Source organism: Papaver somniferum, chromosome 10, assembly GCF_003573695.1.
Source record: "Papaver somniferum cultivar HN1 chromosome 10, ASM357369v1, whole genome shotgun sequence".
NCBI classification, from domain to species: Eukaryota; Viridiplantae; Streptophyta; class Magnoliopsida; order Ranunculales; family Papaveraceae; genus Papaver; species Papaver somniferum.
The window spans coordinates 34,589,544-34,612,904 of record NC_039367.1 but is presented as its reverse complement, the minus strand read 5'-3'; the positions used below and the strand labels follow the sequence as shown (position 1 = coordinate 34,612,904).

The 23,361-nt window shown below is 36.5% G+C and overlaps 1 protein-coding gene across 2 annotated transcripts; it reads left to right on the top strand.

The window, feature by feature from the left end:
- The first annotated feature begins 605 nt into the window (after nucleotides 1-605).
- On the top strand, nucleotides 606-3,276 carry LOC113315009. 2 transcript variants are annotated; one of them, XM_026563326.1, is made up of 7 exons: nucleotides 606-852; nucleotides 969-1,040; nucleotides 1,461-1,537; nucleotides 1,725-1,869; nucleotides 2,348-2,428; nucleotides 2,522-2,611; nucleotides 2,796-3,276. In XM_026563326.1, the coding sequence occupies exons 1-7, from the start codon at nucleotides 670-672 to the stop codon at nucleotides 2,931-2,933; spliced, it is 786 nt and encodes a 261-aa protein (XP_026419111.1). In that variant the 5' UTR covers nucleotides 606-669; the 3' UTR covers nucleotides 2,934-3,276. The 2 variants fall into 2 exon arrangements, with proteins under 2 accessions (XP_026419111.1, XP_026419110.1); XM_026563325.1 differs by having other exon boundaries at nucleotides 1,461-1,582.
- The last annotated feature ends 20,085 nt before the right edge of the window (nucleotides 3,277-23,361 follow it).

Below are 23,361 nucleotides of genomic sequence, written 5' to 3'. Positions count from 1 at the left end.
TATTATTTATAATAATTATACCCGTATATTCAAAAAAAGAATGAAAATAATGCAAATGATCATATTCATGTTTTTTATCTTTTCATGCGAAATTTATGAGCGCTTCGAAAAACATTTGTATAATTTTTGAATACACTTTAAAAAGTTACTCAAATGAAATAGGCTTGGCAATTTAAATTTGGAATGATTTTTAAAAATAAAAGAAAGCCGCTCAGGGAGTAAAATATTTTTGTTTCTCATTTCCGGGATGGATTTCTGCTTCTTCTGACGTGTCAAATATTTAGTATTTACACAGACATCCAGTCCAGAACCACCGTCAATTTAAAGGACATTTTAGTAACACTAAACAAAAATCCAATTCCCTTTAACCGCAACAAATAAAAACAAAATCACTTTAAAATAAGAGTCACGCTTTTGATCGAATACTTGGCACAAAACTTCAGGCAACGTCCGTTTAATTTCCATAAAACAACAAATCTCCCCTTCGGCCTTGACGGGACTTCACCCGAACCTAGTAGCTTCGGACACACCCAACCTAAACATTTTTAACTATAAATGGTGGGGTCCTACTTCATTTTGATGGCAGCACCGCAGCAGTTCAAAGATCCAAAGGAGAAGAAGAATCTAAAGAAATACTGAAGACTGAAGAAGACACTGACGAGCTTAACAATGAGGGGTGACCAAACAAATGCTGCCCATTCTGAGCCCTTGAGCCAAGAACAAGATGAAGTTGCGATGACGATGGAGGAGGAAGATCGATCACTTGTTCAGATAATGGAGTGCCGGATTTGCCAGGAAGAAGATCATGCTGTGAACTTGGAAAATCCTTGTGCATGTAATGGTACTTTGAAGGTATAATCATTATTTACATTATTTACATTTTTAACTTATTTTATTTTATTTTTAGTATTTTGGAGAAGTTATTGATTTATGATGGTATTTAAAGATTGTTTGTTTGCTTAATGCAGTATGCTCACCGGAAGTGTGTGCAACGTTGGTGCAACGAAAAAGGAAATACGACTTGTGAGATTTGCCAGGAGGTATATAGCTTCTAGTTTGTTTGATTGCCCTTTTGCTTATAATTGTTTATTAATTCTTGTGTTTTATGATTTTCAAAGGTTTTCAAATGTGAATTTAAGAAATCGATGCCCTAATTTTCTTTGAAATTATTTGTCGAAAGATAATTTTATGGTTTCTGTGAAGAAGTTATGTTAATTACTAGCTACAATCTCAAAGAAATGGTTTAATTGAGTATATATTCTTGATTTTTCGCGAAAAATGTTGGGTCTATTTTCGTTGCATGTGCATGGTTGTTGGTTGTAACGGCTGCAAACATACTGAAAATATCTAGATCGGTTAACATTCCAAATTCATCAGATTCTAGGTTTAGTTGTCTCTCGGTCTAAAATGTCCAATTTCAGTTGATTCATGACAACCGTGGTTTTCTGTTTCATGAACAGCTTTTCGAGCCTGGTTATACCGCACCACCCCCTTCACCTCCCCGGCCAAGCTCTGACGATACCACTGTTGATATCAGGCAGATGTTCCTTCTACCTATTTTGATGCTCTCCAATATTCTTTTGTAATTAACACTACTAGGGCTTAATAGTTTCCTTGTTGATTAATTTCCATTTTTTTGGTTTGCAGATTCAGGTTCCAACTTGCTAAACCACAATTTGAATGCTTCGCTCTTCTAATCTTTTGTTTTACGTGGATGTTTCTAGTGGAAACTGGACTGCTGGAGATGATGTGGATCACGACGACCCTCGTCTCTTGGCTATGGCAGCAAGTCGTCGCCATTTTCTTGAATCGGACTATGAAGACAGGGATAGAGATGGAGCTTCTTTTTGCCGTGCAGCTGCTTTCATGGTGAGTAGCAGTGATCATGAATAATGCATAAAAATTGATCTTAATATTTTAGCAGACGACTGAAGTCTTAAGACTATTGATACTAGAAGAGGAAATGGAATGTTCTTAAATGGACATGCAGCTGATAAACTGAATCAGAAAACCCGTCATCCATGGGATCATATATTAGATATCTATCCCCATCGAGTCCACCAGATAGTCGCGCCATGTAGCATCATGCTTTGCCAAAATATCAGAACAGTTATTGCCTTTTCCCTGTAGATGTTCGAATATGTAATCCGTAACAGTGAGATGAATTGCATACAATTATGTCATCATATGCCAGGGCGGCATATATAATAGAACCTTGAAGAGCATACAAGAATCACAGAGTCACTGAGTCACATTTAAAACGGATACGAAGATAACCATGTTTCTTTTCCAATTTAAAGCATGGATAACCAAGCCCAGTGATATCCTGTTACTGTTTTTGTTGCAGTTAATGGCGCTCCTGCTCTTGAGGCATGCATTGGCAATTACAGCTGCTGAAGGTGATAATGATGCTGCCACATTGTTCGCTGTAAGTTTGAGGAATGACTATATATAGGTGGTTTTTTAGATACCTTTGTGGCCTTTCCATTGTTTATTTGTTTTAACCTTCGATTCTGAACAGCTATTCATGCTGCGAGCAATTGGGTTTATATTACCATGCTACATAACAGCATGGGCCGTCAGTATGATACATTATCGACGTCAAGTACGGGTTAGTAAATCCCTCACAGATTATTACTATGTGTTGCTATGGTATATCTTGCCTATCTCAAACAAATGACAGAGAAAACTTTGACTATGAAATCTGTTTCAAACGATGGTTCATCATTTGCATGTTTCATTCAAACAAGTGAGAAATCCATTTTTAGTACTCTCTTCGAACTTTGTTGATTCAGGGTAATAACTCAGCAATGTCCACAACCGAAGTTGCTATTATGATGCAAACAGGGGAAAATGGAGATTTAGAATTCACACTAGCACCTAACTTGTCTGTGCCGGCGCCATGTCCTCCTAATATTCCTACTCAAGCTTGAGTTGTTTAATAAAAATGAAGCTGATCATTTACAAGTTTCCCAAGTTTGGTTTCGTATACGCTATTGCAGTGTTGTTGTTAGTAAAGGTAGAGAATAGATCTGTACTTTGTTTCACCTGTATTGAGCAGACTCATTTTCGTTTCCTCGTTCTCCTTTTCTCTGTCTGGGAGAAAGAGAGAGAGACGGAGAAGTTTGTTTTAGTTTTTATCTATGGTTGTTGTAATGCTGTGGTATAGAGCCTGTTGTTGTATGTATAGTTTGTTCAGTGTTATAAAGAACAAGCTTTTTGGAGAAAATGCTTTGATTTTGTATGTTCATTTGTTATCTTCAGCCATCAACATAAAATGATGCTACAATATGCCGGCTAATGTTGTTTATGCAAAAATCTCTGTACAATTTGTTGCACAGTTTCAGACTTGTAAGAGAAGAGGTTAGAAACTTAATTTGTAGCCGAGCTAGTTTGCCTTAAGAATCATGGCAAAGTTGTCTGTTGCTCACTTGCTCAGATGAACTGGCTCAGTTATGGAATCATGTTGGGCCTGGTTTGGAAATTAGAGTCAGTTCTTATGAAACCATGTTGGGCCTGGTTAGGAAAATTTGAAGAACCGTTTTTTGGGTGGATATTGGTAGTAATTTTCAATCACCCCTTATCTGATCTTTTTTTTTCACAAAAAATTTGTTAAAAAGACCAAAATCAACAATTCCTGGGTGAAAAAGACACTTAGATTCTGATGCTGTTTAAATGGACAAAAGTGAAAAAATAGTCAGGATGTAAACAGTTTCATCCTACCCATTTTCAAATACTTTTTCTTATTTTTAATTTACATCAGGATGCATCCAGTTTCATCCTTGCTACTTTTCAAGTTAAAGTCAGGATGAATCCAGTTTTATCCTTGCTATTTTTTTGGTGTCCATTTCACCCATACTAATTTTTACTCGTCCATTTGAACCATGTTTTAAAAATATTTGGTCAAATGACCCATTTTCCGTTTTTTTAATATCTACTTTACCCTTGATGATTAACTTAGTTAGTGTGATGATTAATTAGTGTTATTTTAGTTTTTCTTTCCATAATCTCTTGAACCTTGAACTTCTGAGAGATATAAGACTTTAATTTTTGGTTTTTGATTTTTGATTGGTTTTGGATAAGTGAGTGATTGAGGATTTTCTTTTGGATTTGATAGAGATTTTTCTTTAAGTAAAAGAACTTTGATAAATTACTGAATTCAAATATTGGATGCAGGTATTGCAAACGTATAGGAGGAATTGAAACTACGGGTGAAAGAAAATCATAAAATGCATTGGGTGTCTCGAACAGTCGCTCGTGTCTTAAGCGAATAACACCCCAAGACGTTGAATGTCTCAGGCGTCAAAGGATTTGAGCCAATTCTCATGTATCACTGGCACAACGAATTTATCATCCATGTTGATCAACTTGTAATATCCACTGGCTACAGACTTAGTAATCATGAAAGGCCCTTCCCAATTGGAGCTCCTTCCAGAGTGAATGTTGTGCTTAGTTGCTTTGAGAACCAGATCTCCTTCATGAAACTTGTTTGGCTTGATTGTTCTTGCCATGAAGATTTTATGTTGATTCGGCATTCCTCTGACAATGGGATTCCATGCTCGTGCGGTCGAAGTTTTCTGACTTTGTGGCACATATGGACACTCATGTAGAGTTATAGGAGGATATCCGAAGTATTCTTATCATACTTGTTAATCATCTCAGCAATAAAATTTTCGATGAGATGCTCAGCTTGGAAAGGCTCCCCATTCAACCATTTAGTATAATATTGATGAGGCGAAACTATCCACTCATAACATTTAGCCATAGCTAGGTTGTGAGGGAGATTGAGTCCCCTAACCAGGGTAGCATGTTTGAAGGTAGGTAGTATAGACACATGAGGGGAAACGAGACTTGCCTGAGTGCGGAACCTTTTGATGAAAGCATGTGCATTTTTTTCAGGTTTTTGTGTCATTTCCATCAAGGATTTGACTTCCTCCAGATGCTCTAACGATGGAGCACCCTCTATATCTTCTTGATCAGAGCTCTCCTCAACAGAGAAATGTGCAATTGAAGACGTTGGAGTTGTCTTGTCAGCATGAATCCATGTTCGTCCAAGGATCATATCATATCCTGGATCTTCCCTGATTATGTGAAATTTGGTTTCTTTCCAGGTTGAACCAGTTTTTATCTTGATAATGATGAAACCATATGCATCCCTGGAGACTCATTCATGATCTCTGACTGAAACAGGCACATGAGTGGCCTCCTGTCGAGTGATGCCTGCAGCTCTGAGAGTTTTCAAAGGGATGATATTGATAGCAGTGCCAACATCGACCAACACTCAATTGAATTCATTTCCTTTGAGGTGTACTGTGGTGAGAAGTTCCCGGTCGTACATCTCCTTATCTGTTGCTGGAGGTTCAAGGACTGTCTCCTGAATTTCCAGACGCTTTCCTGACATGATGTGATTAAATTCCACAAACATATCATTTCTCTGAGCTTTTGACAAGTATAGCAACTCACAGACATGCTCCATCAAGGATTGGACTGCTTCCTTAACGGGTGGCTCGGAGAGTGTGAAGGTCCTGATCGGAAGAGGATTTATGTGCACTCCTTCAGTCCCAAGTTCTCCTGAATCAGCCTTTTGTTTGAATATGCGCTTCAAAGTTCTGAAATCCCTTGTTGGATGACTGACGTATCTATGGAAGTGACAGTAGCGTGGAGTCTCCATTTCCTCTTCTGTCGGCTCTCTCCTATAGGGAGGTACACCGTCTTGAATCCATACTTCCAATAACTCGATCACCTCTTCAATGGGAAAAGGAAATTCTCGTTCTTCCTGGACATTTTGTTGACGCTGAGCAGGTGCTTGTGCGTCCCGGGCCTGGTTATCCTTCCTTGGTGCTTTTGTAGGATGGGATGCTGGAAGAATGTTCTTATGCTGTTGCGCCTCAGGTTTCCTTTTGCTTTCTTCAGCAACATTCACGGAAGGTTGAACATTGTATTGTTTATTGATTAAGCACCTGGTGTTGCTTCGAGGGTCTCGCAACTCCTCAATTTTGACAGTTTTCGTTCTTTCCAGCAAGGCTGGAGCAGCGGTTGTTGAACGCTTGAATATTTATTACTTATTCATGAAATTCAGCTGGGAATAATTCATGAAACAGAGTAATAAAATGAGTTGAGTATCTATTACTAATCCATGAAATCCAGCCGGGGATTCAGGGAACGGAGTAATGAGATAAAATGCTTATCTATTATTAACCATGAGATCAGTCGGGGATCTGCCATGGAACGGAGTAATTAGAAAAAATAGACTGTATTCTAGGAATTCAGTCAGTGAATGTCACGGTAGAATTAATCTACTGCAGAAGAGATACGAGATAGTTGAAGCATCATACTCGTTCTGAAGAGTGCCTAGTCAGGTAACAACGTGCATCGTCAACGTCCTGAAGGCGTGTATCCCTCCAGCAAAAAATTATGTCCACGGAGCATCCTGAATCTATCCACGGTATCTCTACATAGTCATGGAACAACGAGTATCTTCGACGTCCTGAAGGCGTTAATCCCTCCAACAAAAAATTATGTCCGGAGGACCGCCCAATCATTCTTCTATGTAAAGGGTGGTCTCTCTATGTAGTCAGGGAACAACGTTCAGCGTTGACGTCATGAAGGCGTTAATCCCTCAAGAAAACAATTATGTCTAGATAACCGCTCAATCATTATTCTACATAGAGGGCATGATTAAATGTGCAGCATCGAACGCTCAGTTGGGAGGCCCTTCGAGAAACATATTCATCATGGATCTGAGAGGAATGCTCACTCAGTCAGAGATCGTGAAACGGTTAACGAATCATAAAATATGAATCTTCATATGCGTTCCGTAAGCCGGGTCAGAAACATGAAGTATCATGATTTTACGATTTTATCCCTTGTTGAAAATCCACCATCAACACCTTCTTAAACCTGCACAACACAAACTCGAATACTCTTGTGATCAATCGAAAATGGATTATCACAAGATGTCTTTAGATCCACAAATGGTTCTAAAGATCCCGTTGATACTTTGATCTACTTTGAATGACCTTTATGTCAGAAGATAAGGCTCTCAAGAATGATCAAACTAGGTGCAGTCAAAGTTACAACAACCGTTAGTCAATCAAATCAATAATCAAAAAATAATATAACTATGCAATATTTATTTTTCCCACCAACGGTACTCGTAGAGCTTCTTGATCCCACATAAGTCTTTAGACGAGCGGTCGTAAGATATTTCGCCTAATTAGGGTACTTTTCTCTTCGGATAGACGACTCCACCAGAAACAACACGCATGAAGTTTTCCTGGCTCTTATGATAGTTTCATAGACCAAGGTTGTTTGTACAAGAAAGAAATTCCAAAACCGAAAGTATTATCAAGATATGCATTAAGTGCAAAATTTGGTTTTCCTATTTCCGATAAATGTTGAACCGTATTTCTAAAATCTCTCATACAGAATTCTTATTACAAGTTGAGCATATTAACTAAGAATCCTTCTCTAGAGCATATGCTTTTATTGCTCTAAATGAAAGCATATAAAATCAAAGATCATAATTAAATTCTCTTTAATTATTTCGGTTTGGGATCACTTTGAGTATCAAGGAATATATCTGAATAATTAATGATATGAGTTGTGCACCTGTCCAAATAATGTCGACATCTTGAACCTTATCATATTTGCAAACCATAAACCCTAATTCACACACATCATGAAGAAATATGTGAATAATGGAAACTTGGTTTTTCTCATGGAACCGATTTAAACCATCATTCCAAAATATGTTGTGACTGGTTATAACATAATTCCAAAGAAAGGTTGTAAAAGGTTACACCTTGTTCCACAAAGTAGCTTGTAACCGGTTACAACTTGCTTCCCGAAGTAGCTTGTGACCGGTTACAACTTGCTTTCCAAAAGTAGTTTGGGACCGATTACAACTTACTTCCCAAATCAACTTGTGACCGGTTATACCTTGGATTCCAAACGAACTTGTGACCGGTTACAACTAGCATTCCAATATAGCTTGTGGTAGGTTACAACTAAGTTCCCAATTCAACTTGTGACCGGTTACACCTTGGATTCCAAACCAACTTGTAACCGATTATAACTAGTTATATAAATAGGTAACTTGTGACCGGTTATAGCTCAACTCTCAACCAAAGTTAAGATTGGTTCTGCCTAGTCATCTAGTGTTGATCAATCAAAATATTCAACGAATAACCGTATCAACACATCATGATTTCCCTTTCAATCATGAAACAAGTCCATACATCTACTTCCTTAAACCAATGTAATAATACATAGTTTTATAGGATGAAATCATACATATATAATGCATACATAATCAAGTAAATAAATATAATAGATTATGTAATTACGTAGTTCAAAAGATAAATGTTATACTTCGTAATATAATTCCTTAATACTTTGATCATACTAATATGACCAAGTCTAACACTAGAGTTTCATATATATATATTTCGCATGTGTTGTTTTTTCAATCTAAAGCGACCTGAAAGATATGTCAGGAATGGAAACAAGATCAAGTCAATATTACTAACCACAAGAGGAAGAATGATATGGTCATTGCATTCTTTACTTCTTCACTTTCTTCAGGTCTCCAGAGTAATACTTGTATGTCTCAACATTCCTAGACTTTATAATCTAACCTAAACGAAGTTGACTCTAATATTTAATCAAACGACTTTAGATGAGTTTTGATACTAAAATATAATAACCAAACTTGACATACCAACTCTTGGTGGGTTCAACCGAGGTACTCTCTAACAATCTCCTAGTTTGTCAATTTTACTGAAAATCTCTAATACATATGGAGATAAACGAATTACTAAAAACTCATTCTTCATACGCTTGATTCCATGTTTCAACAACACAATATCCTTCACATATTGAAAAATAGATGCCACTGTTGACATTTGAATAACAAAAGCTTTACTCCCACTAAAGGAAATCTAGGTACATATTCAATCCAAACATCTTTGTTATTCCTCTTTTGTAGTATGAAATATTACATAACAAGATGATATGTTTCTCCCCCTTAGTATATGCTTTACATATATTATTTTCCTTATATATTACTTGTTTACTCCATCTCTCCCTTTTTGTCACAAAAATGACAAAGAAACGAAAGTACATAAGAGCAAACCGAAATGATCCTACAAATCAATAAGACTTGTATAACCTATAAGAGTTAAGAACAATGGTTTCACATGCCATTTTATATACCCAATACTAAAACCGAAACTACAACACTAATTTAGTTTCAATATATTTTCAAGGAAATAATTTCCCGAAGCAATGTTCCTTTAATCCGATAAATCAACTAAGATAACTTAGTTCTTATCTGGATCGATTGTGTATGTACAATCTCTTAATTTGATAAGACATGAAAAGAGATCAAAAATTAAATTTATTTCTCTTATCAGGTTCTAAATATTCAAAAATAACAGATACCTCTTCTTTAGATAAGATAAGCACTAGGTTAGTTAACTAGTTTTTCTTGTCAAGGATTCTAGTTAGACTTGAATAACCAAATCCTACATTTGATAAGTTTAACTAAGATCAGAATTGATTATTGTGGCCTTCTATTTGAAGCCACAACTTCTTACCAGGAATAGTTATGTTCATCAACCCTAGGTTTTCTCACCCTCCCTATCTTAGGAAGTACCAGTTACGCGACTTGATATTTTTTGTGCACAGATTGCTCCTAAAAGTGTATTATCGGTTTTCGATTGTACTTATATTATTGATATGTAATTATGGGATGTGATCTTAAGCACGATTATGTGTATGGAGAAAGATGAATTCAATACTCATCAAAATAGTATGCCTTCTTACAATGTCTGATACACTTTATACATGTTTGTGTGTCAAATTATTGAAAGATGTATGTTAGCTATTGGGTGTGGGGTTAATTGGGCATATACAATTTCTTGTTTAGGATTTCATCTTTTGAACGCGTTATTAAAACAATTTAGTGCATTTTTTCTTAGCATAATTTGACAATTGGCGTAAGAGAAAGAGATACGAGATGTATTATCATTGAATGAATGTGCGGTTCATGGTATACGTTTTAATGAGTTAAATTCTGAGATCAAACATCAAGAGGTATAGTATAAAGGTTTGTAAAATTTGTAATTACATCTGTATTTTTTCTCCACTTTCCCACTCTTTCACTCAAGAAACCGTCACACTTACAGTGATCAATATGTTTATTATTCTGACAGTATAAATAAGTCTCTGAATCCATGATTGAGGACAACAAATGATTACCATCATCAGCAATTGTCAACATAGAATTTCTCGAGTAATTACTCTCAGGAATTCATCAATCTACCAGAACTTATTCGAACTCAAGTTCATCATTATTTGCAGAAACCTTCAACACATCCACAATCCTTGATCATCATTGATCCCACACAATTGTCAGCTTCCCTCATACAGATCAACCCATTTCCCTCTTTGCGACCGAATTGACTCTGGAACGTCCATTGACTTGGTTTAGGTCGGAGTCCTACTGATTGATCTCTCGAATATAAGCACTCCCTTTGCATTGCATTTGTGTGAGGTTGAATAGTTTTCTCGGTTGATGAGTCTCGACAACACGCTCGTCTCTTCAATTCCCTGAAAAACCAGCGACTCGTTTTCCCCCATCTACAAGGGTATACTCCGATTAACTGAGGTATACCAAATAAAATCATGAAGAAGTAAAACCCTGAAACTCCTTAGTCATATATTTTTAAAATAACAAAAACTATCCTATTACTTATTAATTTGTTTAGTTTAATTGATTTGGTTAGATTAATTAGTTGAAATAAAAAGTTATGAAATTTGTATCAACTAGATCAAATTGGTGGGTTTTGTTGGAAGATTTCATATGGGGGAAAGTGTTGTTTCTAAGAGGTTCTTAGATAAGACATTCACATACTGACTTTACAGAGAGATCTTCATTACGGGTGTATGGACAAATCAGTTTTTCTATCTGGGTTGCAGAGCTCTGAAGGTCTACGGTGATTATGTTCTCTACCATTTCAGTTTAAAAACTTTTCTGAGAAAGTTTTAGTTCCAATTCCTAATTTGAGCATCAAATACATCACTTACCAGCTTTGGCATATTTTAAATGATAGGTTGTGTGTCTTCATGGGTGATTTGGTTGGGAGTTGTCATTGGGATCCAGTTATGTTCCCAAAGACTGATGTTTTTCCTTGATATTATTTTCCAATTACTCAATTTTTTAACAATGTATATTCCTGCATTTAGGCCCTTCCATAGCCAAGAGCTAGTAGATTTTGGTTTCCCCAGACACAAAGGAGATGAGTTTTTAAAGTAATTTTTCCTTAAAAACTCCAGAAGCCAACTGATTTTGTTTTTAAATCATCCTTCAAGTCATTTTGGCCAGCATATCCTTGTTGAATTTCTCAAAAATTTTAAATTTCAATCCTCCCTGATTCCTTTTTTTACAAAAGTTTATCCAAGCTTTAGACAAGTCCCCTCATAGTTATCCTTTCTATGCCCCCACCAGAAATCTCAATTATGACTATCCATTTTCTTTGTGATCGCCTTTGGGATTACGAAGAAGGACATTTGTAGGTAGCCATAGAGTCAGCAACCGTTTTTTATCACGACTCCTTTTCCAGCCCCAGATAGAATCTTACTTGTCCATCCAGCTAACCTTTTATTATGCTTTTCCACAATGGAGGTAAAACATGTGATTTTAGACCTATGTGTAAACAAAGGAACTCCTAGGTATTTATCATCTATTATGATACTCCCAACTTTGAGACTATTAAGAATTTGTGTAGACACATCATTTGGCACGTTTTTACAAAAGAAGATCCCAGATTTCCCATAGTTTATTAGTTGTCCGGAAGCCTTACCAAAATTTTCTAGAATGTGAAAGAGTGTTTGTCTTTCTTGGCTGCCTTAATAAAAATTAGGCAGTCGTCCGCAAAGAGGAGATGAGATATGGACATAGGGAATTTAGATAAAGTGACTCCAGTTATCAACTTCTTTTCTTCAGCATCCATCAGGACCCTAGGTAGACTTTCCGTACAAATAATGAAAAGATAAGGTGAGTGTGGGTCTCCCTACCGGATTCCCCTAAAAATTTAAAAGAAGCTAAAAGGAGATCCATTGAATAAGACCGTACACGAAGTGGTACTGGTACATTGTATTATCAGGTTTATCTAGCCCTCACTAAATCCCAGCCTTTCCATAATTTGAGTTAGGAAAGTTCACTCAATCCTATCAAAGTATTTTGACATATCGAGTTTTAGACCCATGTTACCTCTTTTTATCTTTTTTGTTCTCATAGTATATATAATTTCGTGGACTATGACAATATTATATGTTATGTGCCTACCAGGGGCAAAAGCTGATTGATAAAGAGAGATGAATTTACCACGGAACGACTTTATTTTGTTTGCAAGCAATTTAGAGATAATTTTATAGATTGTGTTACAAAGGTATATGGGTCTGAAGTCAGCCGGAGATTCTGGGAAGTCTTTTTTGGGGATAAGAGAATGTTGAATTTAACTCTTTCAGGAGGAATTTAGATTCAAAAATTGTTGTATCATTTTGGTAACATCATATTTTACTAAGTACTAATTTTTATGGTAAAAGCTTGTTGGGAAACCATATGGACCCGGGGATTTATTTGGGTGCATGTCACACACGATTAGTTTAATTTCAAGTTCCAAGGAACTCTTAACAGCTTTGTATTATCCGTGTTAGATATGCACTTACGGATTAGATTTAGGATGTGATTATGATGATCTGGTTTTAAAGACTTTGTCATATTTTCAAAGTGGATATATAAAGAGTCTACAATTTCTTCCCTCTCATAACACCATTCCCCATTTTCCTTCTTCACTGCCTCAACATGGAGTTTTTAGCTTTGCAAGTAGCAGAGGAGTGGAAATAACCCGTATTTTTGTATCCAAGTTCTATTGAGTTTTCAGTAGCTTTTATTTTCCAAAATGCTTCTTCAAAATCATACCACTTATCCAAATCTTCTTGGACTTTTTTGATGCGTCGACTTTTTTCTGGCAATTTGAGGATAATCTTAGCATGATTTGTAGTTTGGTTCAAGTTTTTAATGTTGTTTTGAATGTTTTCAAAGTGTTCTCTATTCAATATTTTAATGTATTTTTTCACGTTTTTTAGTTTAGAGATAAACCTAAAAGCTCGATACCATCAAATTGTAGGTTCAATACTTGTTCAATAACATCGCAGCAAGTTGGATCCTCCATGTAAATTCCGGAGAATTTAAATGGTTTAGTGTCATCCTTCCAACAAGGGGAGGTACGAATGAGAATAGGGTTGTGATCAGACCCTAAAGGGGATAAATGGTAAGCCATAGACCTTGCAAATAAATCGAACCATGACGAGTTAGATAAATCCCTATCCAGCCGTTCCTCTATGAGTTCAATTCCTTCTCTTTTGTTAGACTAAGTATACGGGTATCCTACAAAATCCGAGTCCATAAGACCAGCTGAGTTTATCAATTGAGAGAAGAATTGAGACTCGATTAGGTCTACATGATGTTCACCTCTTTTTTCATCCCTATTCAGCACAAAGTTAAGATCTCTTATCACCATCCATGGTGTTTTTTCGGTTCTAGCTAGATTCTGGAAGCAATAACATGATTTTTAACTTTATAAGGGCATCCACGAACATCCGATAACATCCAGTCTAGATATCTAGTTTTATCAGTAACCAAAACATCTATCTGATTATCAATGCTATGAAGAAGTTGGAGATTTATATTAGCAGACCAAGCAAGGACCATTCCTCCTGCAGTACCAACCAATCCAGTCGAGTTTACTATAATCATATTTATGGTATTTTTTAGATTTTTGATTATTGGTGCAGTATAAGATTCAAGGTGTTTTGTTTCCTGAAGAAAAATGATATATGGATTATGGGTTTTTATTAGGTTTTTGAGACGGGCCTTAGTTTTTTTTCCTAACCCTTGGCAGTTCCAAGAAAGAATATTAAGAGACATTATCTTCAATCCCTAAGAATTTAAAGTATGTAACTGATTGAAATTGAAATTGAAACTAAAACTAAGATTAAATTGCAATTTAAGATCAAGGTTTAAAGCAACTGGGATTAGCCCAGTTGGCTAGGGGTTGAACTCCCAAAATATAGGTTAGAGGTTCAATTCCTGCTACTGTCTGATCAAAAAAAAATATCAAGGTTTAGATTTAGGCTTACCCGACTTACCCCTGAATTTGTTGCTTCCTTGCTGGAGATAGCAGTAATTTCGCCTTTTCCTGATGTTGTTTCTGCAATCTATTTCTCATTTGATGCTTTGGTGCAGCTTTTGAAGGCATTAATTTTATGCACCTTTTAAGGCATTCATTCTAAGAATCTCTTTGCTAGCCTCCAAATTTCTAGAAGCTTGAGGAAGTGGCAGATGGTTGGTTGAGGGGATAATGGCTGAGTTGGATGTGCTGGAAGATGCAACAGAGTGGGGAAATTGTTTTTTGTGAGCTTTTGAGCAGGTATGATTGAACTTCATTTTGATAGGGGTTTGAGGTTACTGAAGGTATGACAGGGTAAGCTGTGTTTTGTACTTCAAAGGCTTGGATAGGGGGATGATGGGCCATTTATTTTACCATTAGCCAATGGGGAAATTTTATGAGTGGATTCAGTTCAAAATCCATTTTAATTACCTTTTCCTATTGTTTCTTTTGGTACTTTACATCTTTTGTGATCAAATCCTTCATCAGATTTTGTTCAAATATAGTCTTTAGAACTTTGTTTGAGAGTTTCACTGGATGCTTTCTTTGTTTCTTCTTATTCTTGATCACATTAGTCTTGTAATTATTAGTTGTGCTGCTTTCAATGTGACATATCATTGCAGTTGAAAATCCATTCACCTTTTCCTTCATTTGATCAATTTACGCCTCAGTTACCATCTCATTTTGTTGTTGATTCTCTACACTGTCAGTCATTCTTGTGAGTCTTGCAGTTTTTTTCTCTGTAACAAAATCCTCAAATTCTTCCCGGTTTGGGAATCCAATACCAAAGTAGTCTTTCCTTTTGCACCTAGGTAGAAAAAAATTTCCTCACTGCCTTCCTTACACTTCCCAGTGATATTTTTTGATTGATTTGGTGCTACCCTTGTCTGTCCCTGTAACTTGCTAATGTTGATGTGACGGACCGGAAAATTACTCCTTTGGCGCGTTGTCCCGCAGGACGTAACTTCCCCGATGCGCCGTGATGAGGCTACGGTCCGGGTCTCAAATCAAGGCAAATGCACGTCCATTTTTCCTTGCAAGCATGCTAGTGGATCATGATGCAACTAACTTAGCTTCCACACCGTTCCAAACTTACCCTTGTCCGTAAAAGGGTGTAAGGCCATAAGACCAAGTCAAATGAATTCTTGCATGCATCACTTTCTCTACCTCAACATAGGAATTTCATCACTGAATTTCATATCTAGCTGAGCCACCTCAAACTACCGAGTCTTGACCAGGCATAGGGCATATTCCTTGGAATTACGCATAGGCCATTGCTGGCCTCATAACGTACTTTCCTTAGGCTTATGCAAGCTCCGCTAACTTGCATATCGATGTAGCTTACTTTCGAGGCCATGCCCAATGCACCATTGGTACATGCCTAAGTCGAACACCTTGATAGGAAGTATGGGCATTCAAGGAATGGAATGCAACTTTCCTCATCAAGTTTGGCCACAATAATCCCTTGCATCGCAATACCGAGCCAGATGATATGAGAAGCCAAAATCCCGCAATCATCTCACAATTAGATGATATAAGCGACAAAGTAATGGACCGTCAATGCTGCAACTCACTGCGGCTGCCTACGTACCCTTACCTACTCTAAAAGGATCAAGCACAGACCGTAGTTCATCCTCAAAAGGACATCAACTTAATTCAAACTCGTTTGCAAATCCGTGGCTAACCAATAATGGTAATGGCCTGGTCCGTATAGGCCGTTCCGTCAAGATGCACAATGATATGCATCATAGGGTCCACAATATGGCACAGTGATGCCTAAGCATCAAATGCCCTTCTTGCAAGGCTACGCAACTATAAATGATCCTTAGGAATCATTTATACTCTTCCGGATAAGCTATGAAGCTTACTTGGTACATAGTCTGCATATGCACCTTCAACCAACTACCCCTCCCTATATATGTTAACTTGCAATATCTACAAGTATGGAAAGGCTACCAAATTGACATGTCGGCTTCACTGTTCATTCGCAATGATTGCGTTCTTTCGCAATTATTGTGTTCATTCGCAATGATTTCTTTCCTTCGCGATGATTGCTTCCCTACGTAATGATTGTGTTCGTTCTTAATGATTGTGTGTGATGATTGCGTAACACTCGTTCGGCCAGCCCTCTCTGGCCTGATGCACAATGATTGTGCGATATTGGCTCTAGGCCAATAGCCTCCTTAATACGCAATGATTACGCTGCAATATCGAGGCCACGTACCCAACTGGCCTAATGCATCATGATGATGCAACATTTGACTTTTGCCATTATGCCTACGCAATGTTCCTTCCTTGGCACCAAATATGGCCCCGGGCCAAATGCACCTCACTATGTGAAAAGTCGGGGGTCTAACAACACTACCCAATATTTCGCTTAGCAATCTGTATGGACTAACTCCGGAATACTTTCTAGAGAATCAACTAGACAGTAAAACTCAATCTAGGTAAAAGTATCTCAAGGAGTTAATATCTCTCTCTTGTTTTGATTTACTCGAGATAATAGAAATCAGCAAGTCTTTAATCAAACACAAGGAATAACTTGGATGGTACCAAAGACCAATATCCAAGGATCAATAAATATCAATCAACAACCGAATGTCGGATTTCCAATTGATTGATTCAAATGCACAACCTGTATTATTTCAATTATATAAATAAATATAATGCGGAAATTGAAATAACACAGACACCAAAAAATTTGTTTACGAAGAAACCGCAAATGCAGAAAAACCCCGGGACCTAGTACAGATTGAACACACACTGTATTAAGCCGCTACAGACACTAGCCTACTCCACGCTAACTTCGGAATGGACTGTAGTTGAAACCCAATCAGTCTCTCATTGATCCAAGGTACAGTTGTACTCCCTACGCCTTTGATCCCAGCAGGATACTACGCACTTGATTCCCTTAGCTGATCTCACCCACAACTAAGAGTTGTTACGACCCAAAATCGCAGGCTTTGATAATAAACAAATCTGTCTCACACATACAAGTCTATCAAAGGATCAATCTGTCTCCAACAGATAAACCCTAAAAGGTTTTGTTCCGTATTTTGATAATAATCAAGTTGAACAGGAACCAATTGATAATCTGGTCTTAGATTCCCGATTAACAGCCTAGAGTTATCAATCACCTCATAACAATCTTAATCGTATGGTAGCGAAACAAGATGTTGCGGAATCACAAACAATTAGACGAAGATGTTTGTGATTACTTTTTATATATTACCTATCGGAGATATCAATCTCAAGACAATCAATCTGATTATACTCGTACGATAGAAGATGCAAGATCAGATCACACAACTACGATAAAATTAGTATTGGTCTGGCTTAACAATCCCAATGAAGTCTTTAAATCGTTAACCTGGTTTTAGAAGAAGAAAACCAAAGGTTAAAGGAAAACTGACTCTAGAATGCAAACTAGTATCACATGTGAGGTGTGGGGATTAGTTTTGCACAGATTCTAGAGTTCCCCTTATATAGTCTTTCAAATCAGGGTTTGCAATTAAGTTACCTTGGTAACAAAGAAATCAATATCCACCGTTAGATGAAAACCTGATTTAGATTCAAGATAATATTTCTCAACCATTAGATCGATAACTTAGCTTGTTATACACATTTGACAATGCACGCTTATAGGTTTGTTAACCGTACCCAAATGTATGCACTTGTTGGTTCAACAATAGTTAACCAAAAGGTTAGCATATGAGCATTTCATATCTACCACGTTCTTCTTCACCATAACTAGTTCAAATGACTTCAAATGAACTAGTTAGAGAGTTGTTCAATTGCAAGGAAATCTCATGTACTACACAAGACACAATTGAAGCAAAGATGATTTGATTCACTTGAATCGGTTCATGAACTTTTATAGCCACGGTTTACAAACTGCATTCCTTAGTTTTTTTAAGTTTAAGTTCAGAAATCATCTTCAGATATATAACCTTCTCAAGTTCGCAGACTAGGTTCGCAGACTTAAGTTACCGGGATGATTTTACAAACTCCAGCAGAAATTCTCGGGTATGAGAACTTCGCCAGTTCACGGACTTAATTCACGCAAGTAATTTGTCAACTCCAGCAGAAATTCTCGGGTTTGAGAACTTCGGCAGTTCGCAGACTTGGCTCACGCCATTCTTCTGGTTCTCTTGATCAACAAAGTTCGCAAACTTTGGTTCAAGGAATAGGACTTATACATAAATGTGTTTCCACAAAAATGCTTATGTCCACCATTGGTTATGTAATTTAAACTCTCATTTCAATCATTGAAACATTCTTAGAGGACGTTATACAGTTGTTTCACCATTTCTCGTTAAAGCAATTTTCAAGATGATTGAAACATATCATGACTTTCGTCACATGGTAAAGATAAACTTGGTTAAAGCGAAAATCTTTCCAACTCATATTTCGAGATATAGATAGCCGACATATACTCGGCTCGAAATACCAAATGTGTATAATCAAAGTCTATATATATATATATAGCATACTTGTCTCAAAGAGTATGAGAAAGAGTAGATATACTTTTGAGTGATAGATAAGTTCAAGTCTTCACATACCTTTTTGTCGAGAAGTTCCACCGGTTCCTTGAGTAGTTCTTCTACTTGTATGATGAATCGCCATGAAGTCCTTGAGCTCAACTACACTTTTTATCCTAGTCCGAGACTTAGCTATAATAGACTATAAATCAAGACTTATAGTTTTGATCACTAACATTGACAAACATGCTTGAGATAGCAACGCATGCGAGTTCGACCGAGCAATGCTCTAACAATCTCCCCCTATGTCAATTTTAGTGACAAAACTATCAATACATATGGAATACAAAAAAGATAAAGAAACTTTAGTATCTCCTATTCCACGTGTCTAATCTTCAACATTCCTCGAAATCTTCGTCACTTCCAAGTACTCCAATGATCCAAAAAGTTGTAAGTTTAGCATCACCGTTGTTGAAGATATGTGTCTATAACAATGAGAAAGCATCGGTCCCGATCATTGTTATACAATGTCATAGTATTATTACACAATGTCAAAGTCCGATTGTATCACAACTTCAATAATACTACTATGGTGATATGTATCACTCCCTCTTAGTCAATACTCCATCTCACATGGAAACCATTCCCCCTTACACAATGATCCGAAAACCATATGTATTTGTAGTGTGAACTACATATTAATTCTCCCCCTTTTTTCAATAAAATTGGCAAAGGTACAAGAACGGGATCACAATGAAATTTCCGAGAGAGACATTTCAATACAAAAGGAAAAATACATACCAACTAATTTAGATGCAATCATAAAGCCGAAGCTAAATGCATTCATCAAGGAGTTTAAATATACAAGATAACCCCTCTAAAATTCCACAACCGCACACCCCTCAAGATATGACCATTAAGCACAAGTTCAAAAGAACTCTCCCCCATTTTATGTTATTCCCGAAGGAACAACAAGAGCGACCTTAATTTCTAAAGAAAAGAAGGATTTTTATTGGACACCAAAACCATAGGAATGATTTTTATATCCAAAAACTCAATCAAATTAATCACAAGTAAACCCATGATTAATTTAATTGGAATACGCAATCAAATTAAACACAAAAATTGATCAATTCAATTGATTATGCTCAACATAAGAGAACTTATGGAGATACGAAAATAATCAACTAGATTAATTACAAGAGAACCCATAATTAATCTAGTCGGAATACACAACCAAACTAATCACAAAAGTAATCAATTTAATTGTCATTTGTTTTGCTCGACATAAGAAAACTTACGAAGCAATAACTAAATAACCAAACAAGATTAATTTAGTTCAGTATGCTCGACATAACATATCTCACGGAACACCAACTAAGCTAAAAAAAATCAACTTGGTTGTATAGTGCTCAACATAAGATACATTGTGGAGCTTTACAGTAATACATAAAATATGGATCAGGGATGATCAATACTGCGGAATACACAAGGATTCATTCTATTTTCCATCACTATTTGCATAACGATATTAATAGACATAATCCTTGAAAACAAAATATTTTAACCTATCTTCTATCAAATATTTGACAATATAGGCTTAACTTTTGTATTTGTCAAAAGTTTATTCATTCTTTTATCAATACGTGAATACCGATCACGAACGACTTTACTTTTGACAAAGCATGGGACAAACATAGTTCACGGACGTAAACACCAATATCCCATAATACATTGCAATATAACAAATCATAAAGATTAATACTGCAAAAACATCATCTTCCAAATATTTTTAGAATTTAAACCAATAAACCTAAAAAAGAGAACAAGAAGATGAAAAATAATAGCTATGTGTAGTCACAATCATTTCTATTCAAAGCACTAGTTATTCTTCCAACTAAGCCAACAACAAGACATACTGGGAAACAACTAAAACAAGCTAAAGGAAAACAGACTCCAGTGCTATTTCGAACACGAACTAAGATCATATGGACTGTTCAGAATCCTCAAGAGACAAAGGGTCTTAGAGCTTGTGATCAACAACATTCATTGCAACATCTGAGAGGTGATTCTCATGCGAAGATCATTGATGTAAGACTCTATGAGACCAAGGTCAGCAGTAACCTTTTCAAACTCATACCTCATCAAGACACTTTATTGTATCAACAAGTTGCTGTTTTGCATCCTAAAAGTTCTTTAGGAAGTCAAGAACTACATCTGACAAAATCTCTTCAACCTCCTCTACATCCGAATAAGAATCAGGAGATTGAGGAAAAGATCCTTCAACTTCAACAAAGGTTCTCTTCTCTTTATCGAATTCAAAATATACCGCATTATCAACAAAGTCTTCAGGTAAATCCCAAGAGCAGGAAGAAGAATCCATTGATAATAAGAAGCCTAGAGTGAGAAGTTCAATTCAATAGGATGGGTATATAACTAAGATTCGAGAGACTTAGGGTTCACAAGCTTGGTCCGTGAAAGACCTCAAAACTGTTTGTGTACCCGTAAGAGGATGGTTCACAAGGCCCGCACGAGAAAGTCCATGCCTTTTAGAATTCAAAACCACGTTTGAAAGCAAAGCCAAAAAAAAAGAAAAATGAAAACAAAAAAATACTTATGTAAAAGTGTTTGACTAATTATCCATCTAAGAACGATAAGAGATTAGGTAGATAATCAGTGACACTTCACAAGAAGTATACCTAATCAATTCTCACTTAGTTAGGATTTCACAAGTGAAATTTCAACCTTGTGATTATTTAACACACGTACGAGCCATTGGCTCATTAAATGAACATTTCTCTTGTTGATCCTTTTCCTTACGAACTGTTGGAGGAAAACCATTATGATGTGAATAAAATTCATCCTTACAGAAATATGACTCAGAGAATTGATTCTTACCAGAAGGAAATCGACTTTTTCCTGATATCTTGTTCACCTTGAATATATAAATAACTCCCTTTTTTAAGATAGGAAGATTCTGAGCTTCTCTTAGATTGTTAAGACATTCATTATGAGTCAGAGCATTTAAGGAACTCATAGAACTGACTTTTCTGGTAGGATATACAGAATGAGTATTGAAACCAATTGGTTTAGACACATGAAAGTCAGTTATTCCTTTGAATATTGCATCAAGGGTGGGTTGAAGATGAACAAGGGAATTGTTACTCAACTTGGAGTTTCTCATTTGCCTGACTGTCCTCTTGAAACATGACAAGGACACACTTTATGAACGTTAGAAAGTACTATCTTAACATTCTGTGAGAATTTCCTCTCTTCATGTGATGTGTACCATTTTTGACAAGAGGGTATAGGCACGTATTTTCACAAGAAGATGACACTGATTTTTCTTCTGGATCTCCCTTAGTCACAGTAGTAATTGATGACGAAGGTCTAGAGAACTTTCTGAAACATCCTTGAATTGAGAGCTTGCTCAAGCGATGTTTAATTTCCAAGATATTCCTTTCAAGACTTTCCTTAAGAAGAGATAAAGGCAAAGCTTCAGAGTTTTTGGAATCATAGTCTCTTATTTCTCCAAGAAGAATTTTGACATGTTGTTTCAACCGATCAGCTTGAACTTTAACATAATTTAGCATAAGTTCACACTCTTTGGTTGTTTCTCGTTCAATTAGAGAGAAGGACTCTTTTGAAGGGAAATCGTAAAAACACATGTCGGAGCCTGTCTGTCTAGTTTGAACACAGGGTTCGTCTATATTTGAGATTGAGGAATTTTTCTCTTTAATAGAAATAGACAAGACAAAACGTTTATTTCTGGTGATGTGTTTATCAGAGATAGTATTCTTGTCCATAGAGTCAGATCGCTATAAACACAGACTTGTGAGGTCTTGAACGTGTTTGCCTGCTCTGATACCAATTGAAAAAGCGGGGGTCTAACAACACCACCCAATATTTCTCTTAGCAATATGTATCCAAAATACTTTCTAGAGAATCAAATAGACAGTAAAACTCAATCTAGGTAAAAGTATATCAAGGAGTTAATATCTCTCTCTTGTTTTGATTTACTCGAGCTAATAGAAATCAGCGAGTTTTTAATCAAACACAAGGAATAACTTGAATGGTACCAAAGACCAATATCAAAGATCAATCAATATTAATCAACAACCGAAGGTCGGATTTCCAATTGATTGATTCAAATGCACAACCTGTATTATTTCAATTATATAAACAAATATAATGCGGAAATTGAAATAACACAGACACCAAAAAATTTGTTTACGAAGAAACCGCAAATGCAGAAAAACCCCGGGACCTAGTACAGATTGAACACACACTGTATTAAGCCGCTACAGACACTAGCCTACTCCACGCTAACTTCAGACTGGACTGTAGTTGAAACCCAATCAGTCTCCCACTGATCCAAGGTAAAGTTGTACTCCCTACTCCTATGATCCCAGCAGGATACTGCGTACTTGATTCCTTAGCTGATCTCACCCCACAACTAAGAGTTTCTACGACCCAAAATCGCAGGCTTTGACAATAGACAAATCTGTCTCACACATACAAGTCTATCAAAGGATCAATCTGTCTCCCACAAATAAACCCTAAAAGTTTTCGTTCCTTATTTTGATAATAATCAAGGTGAACAGGAACCAATTGATAATCTGGTCTTATATTCCCGAATAACA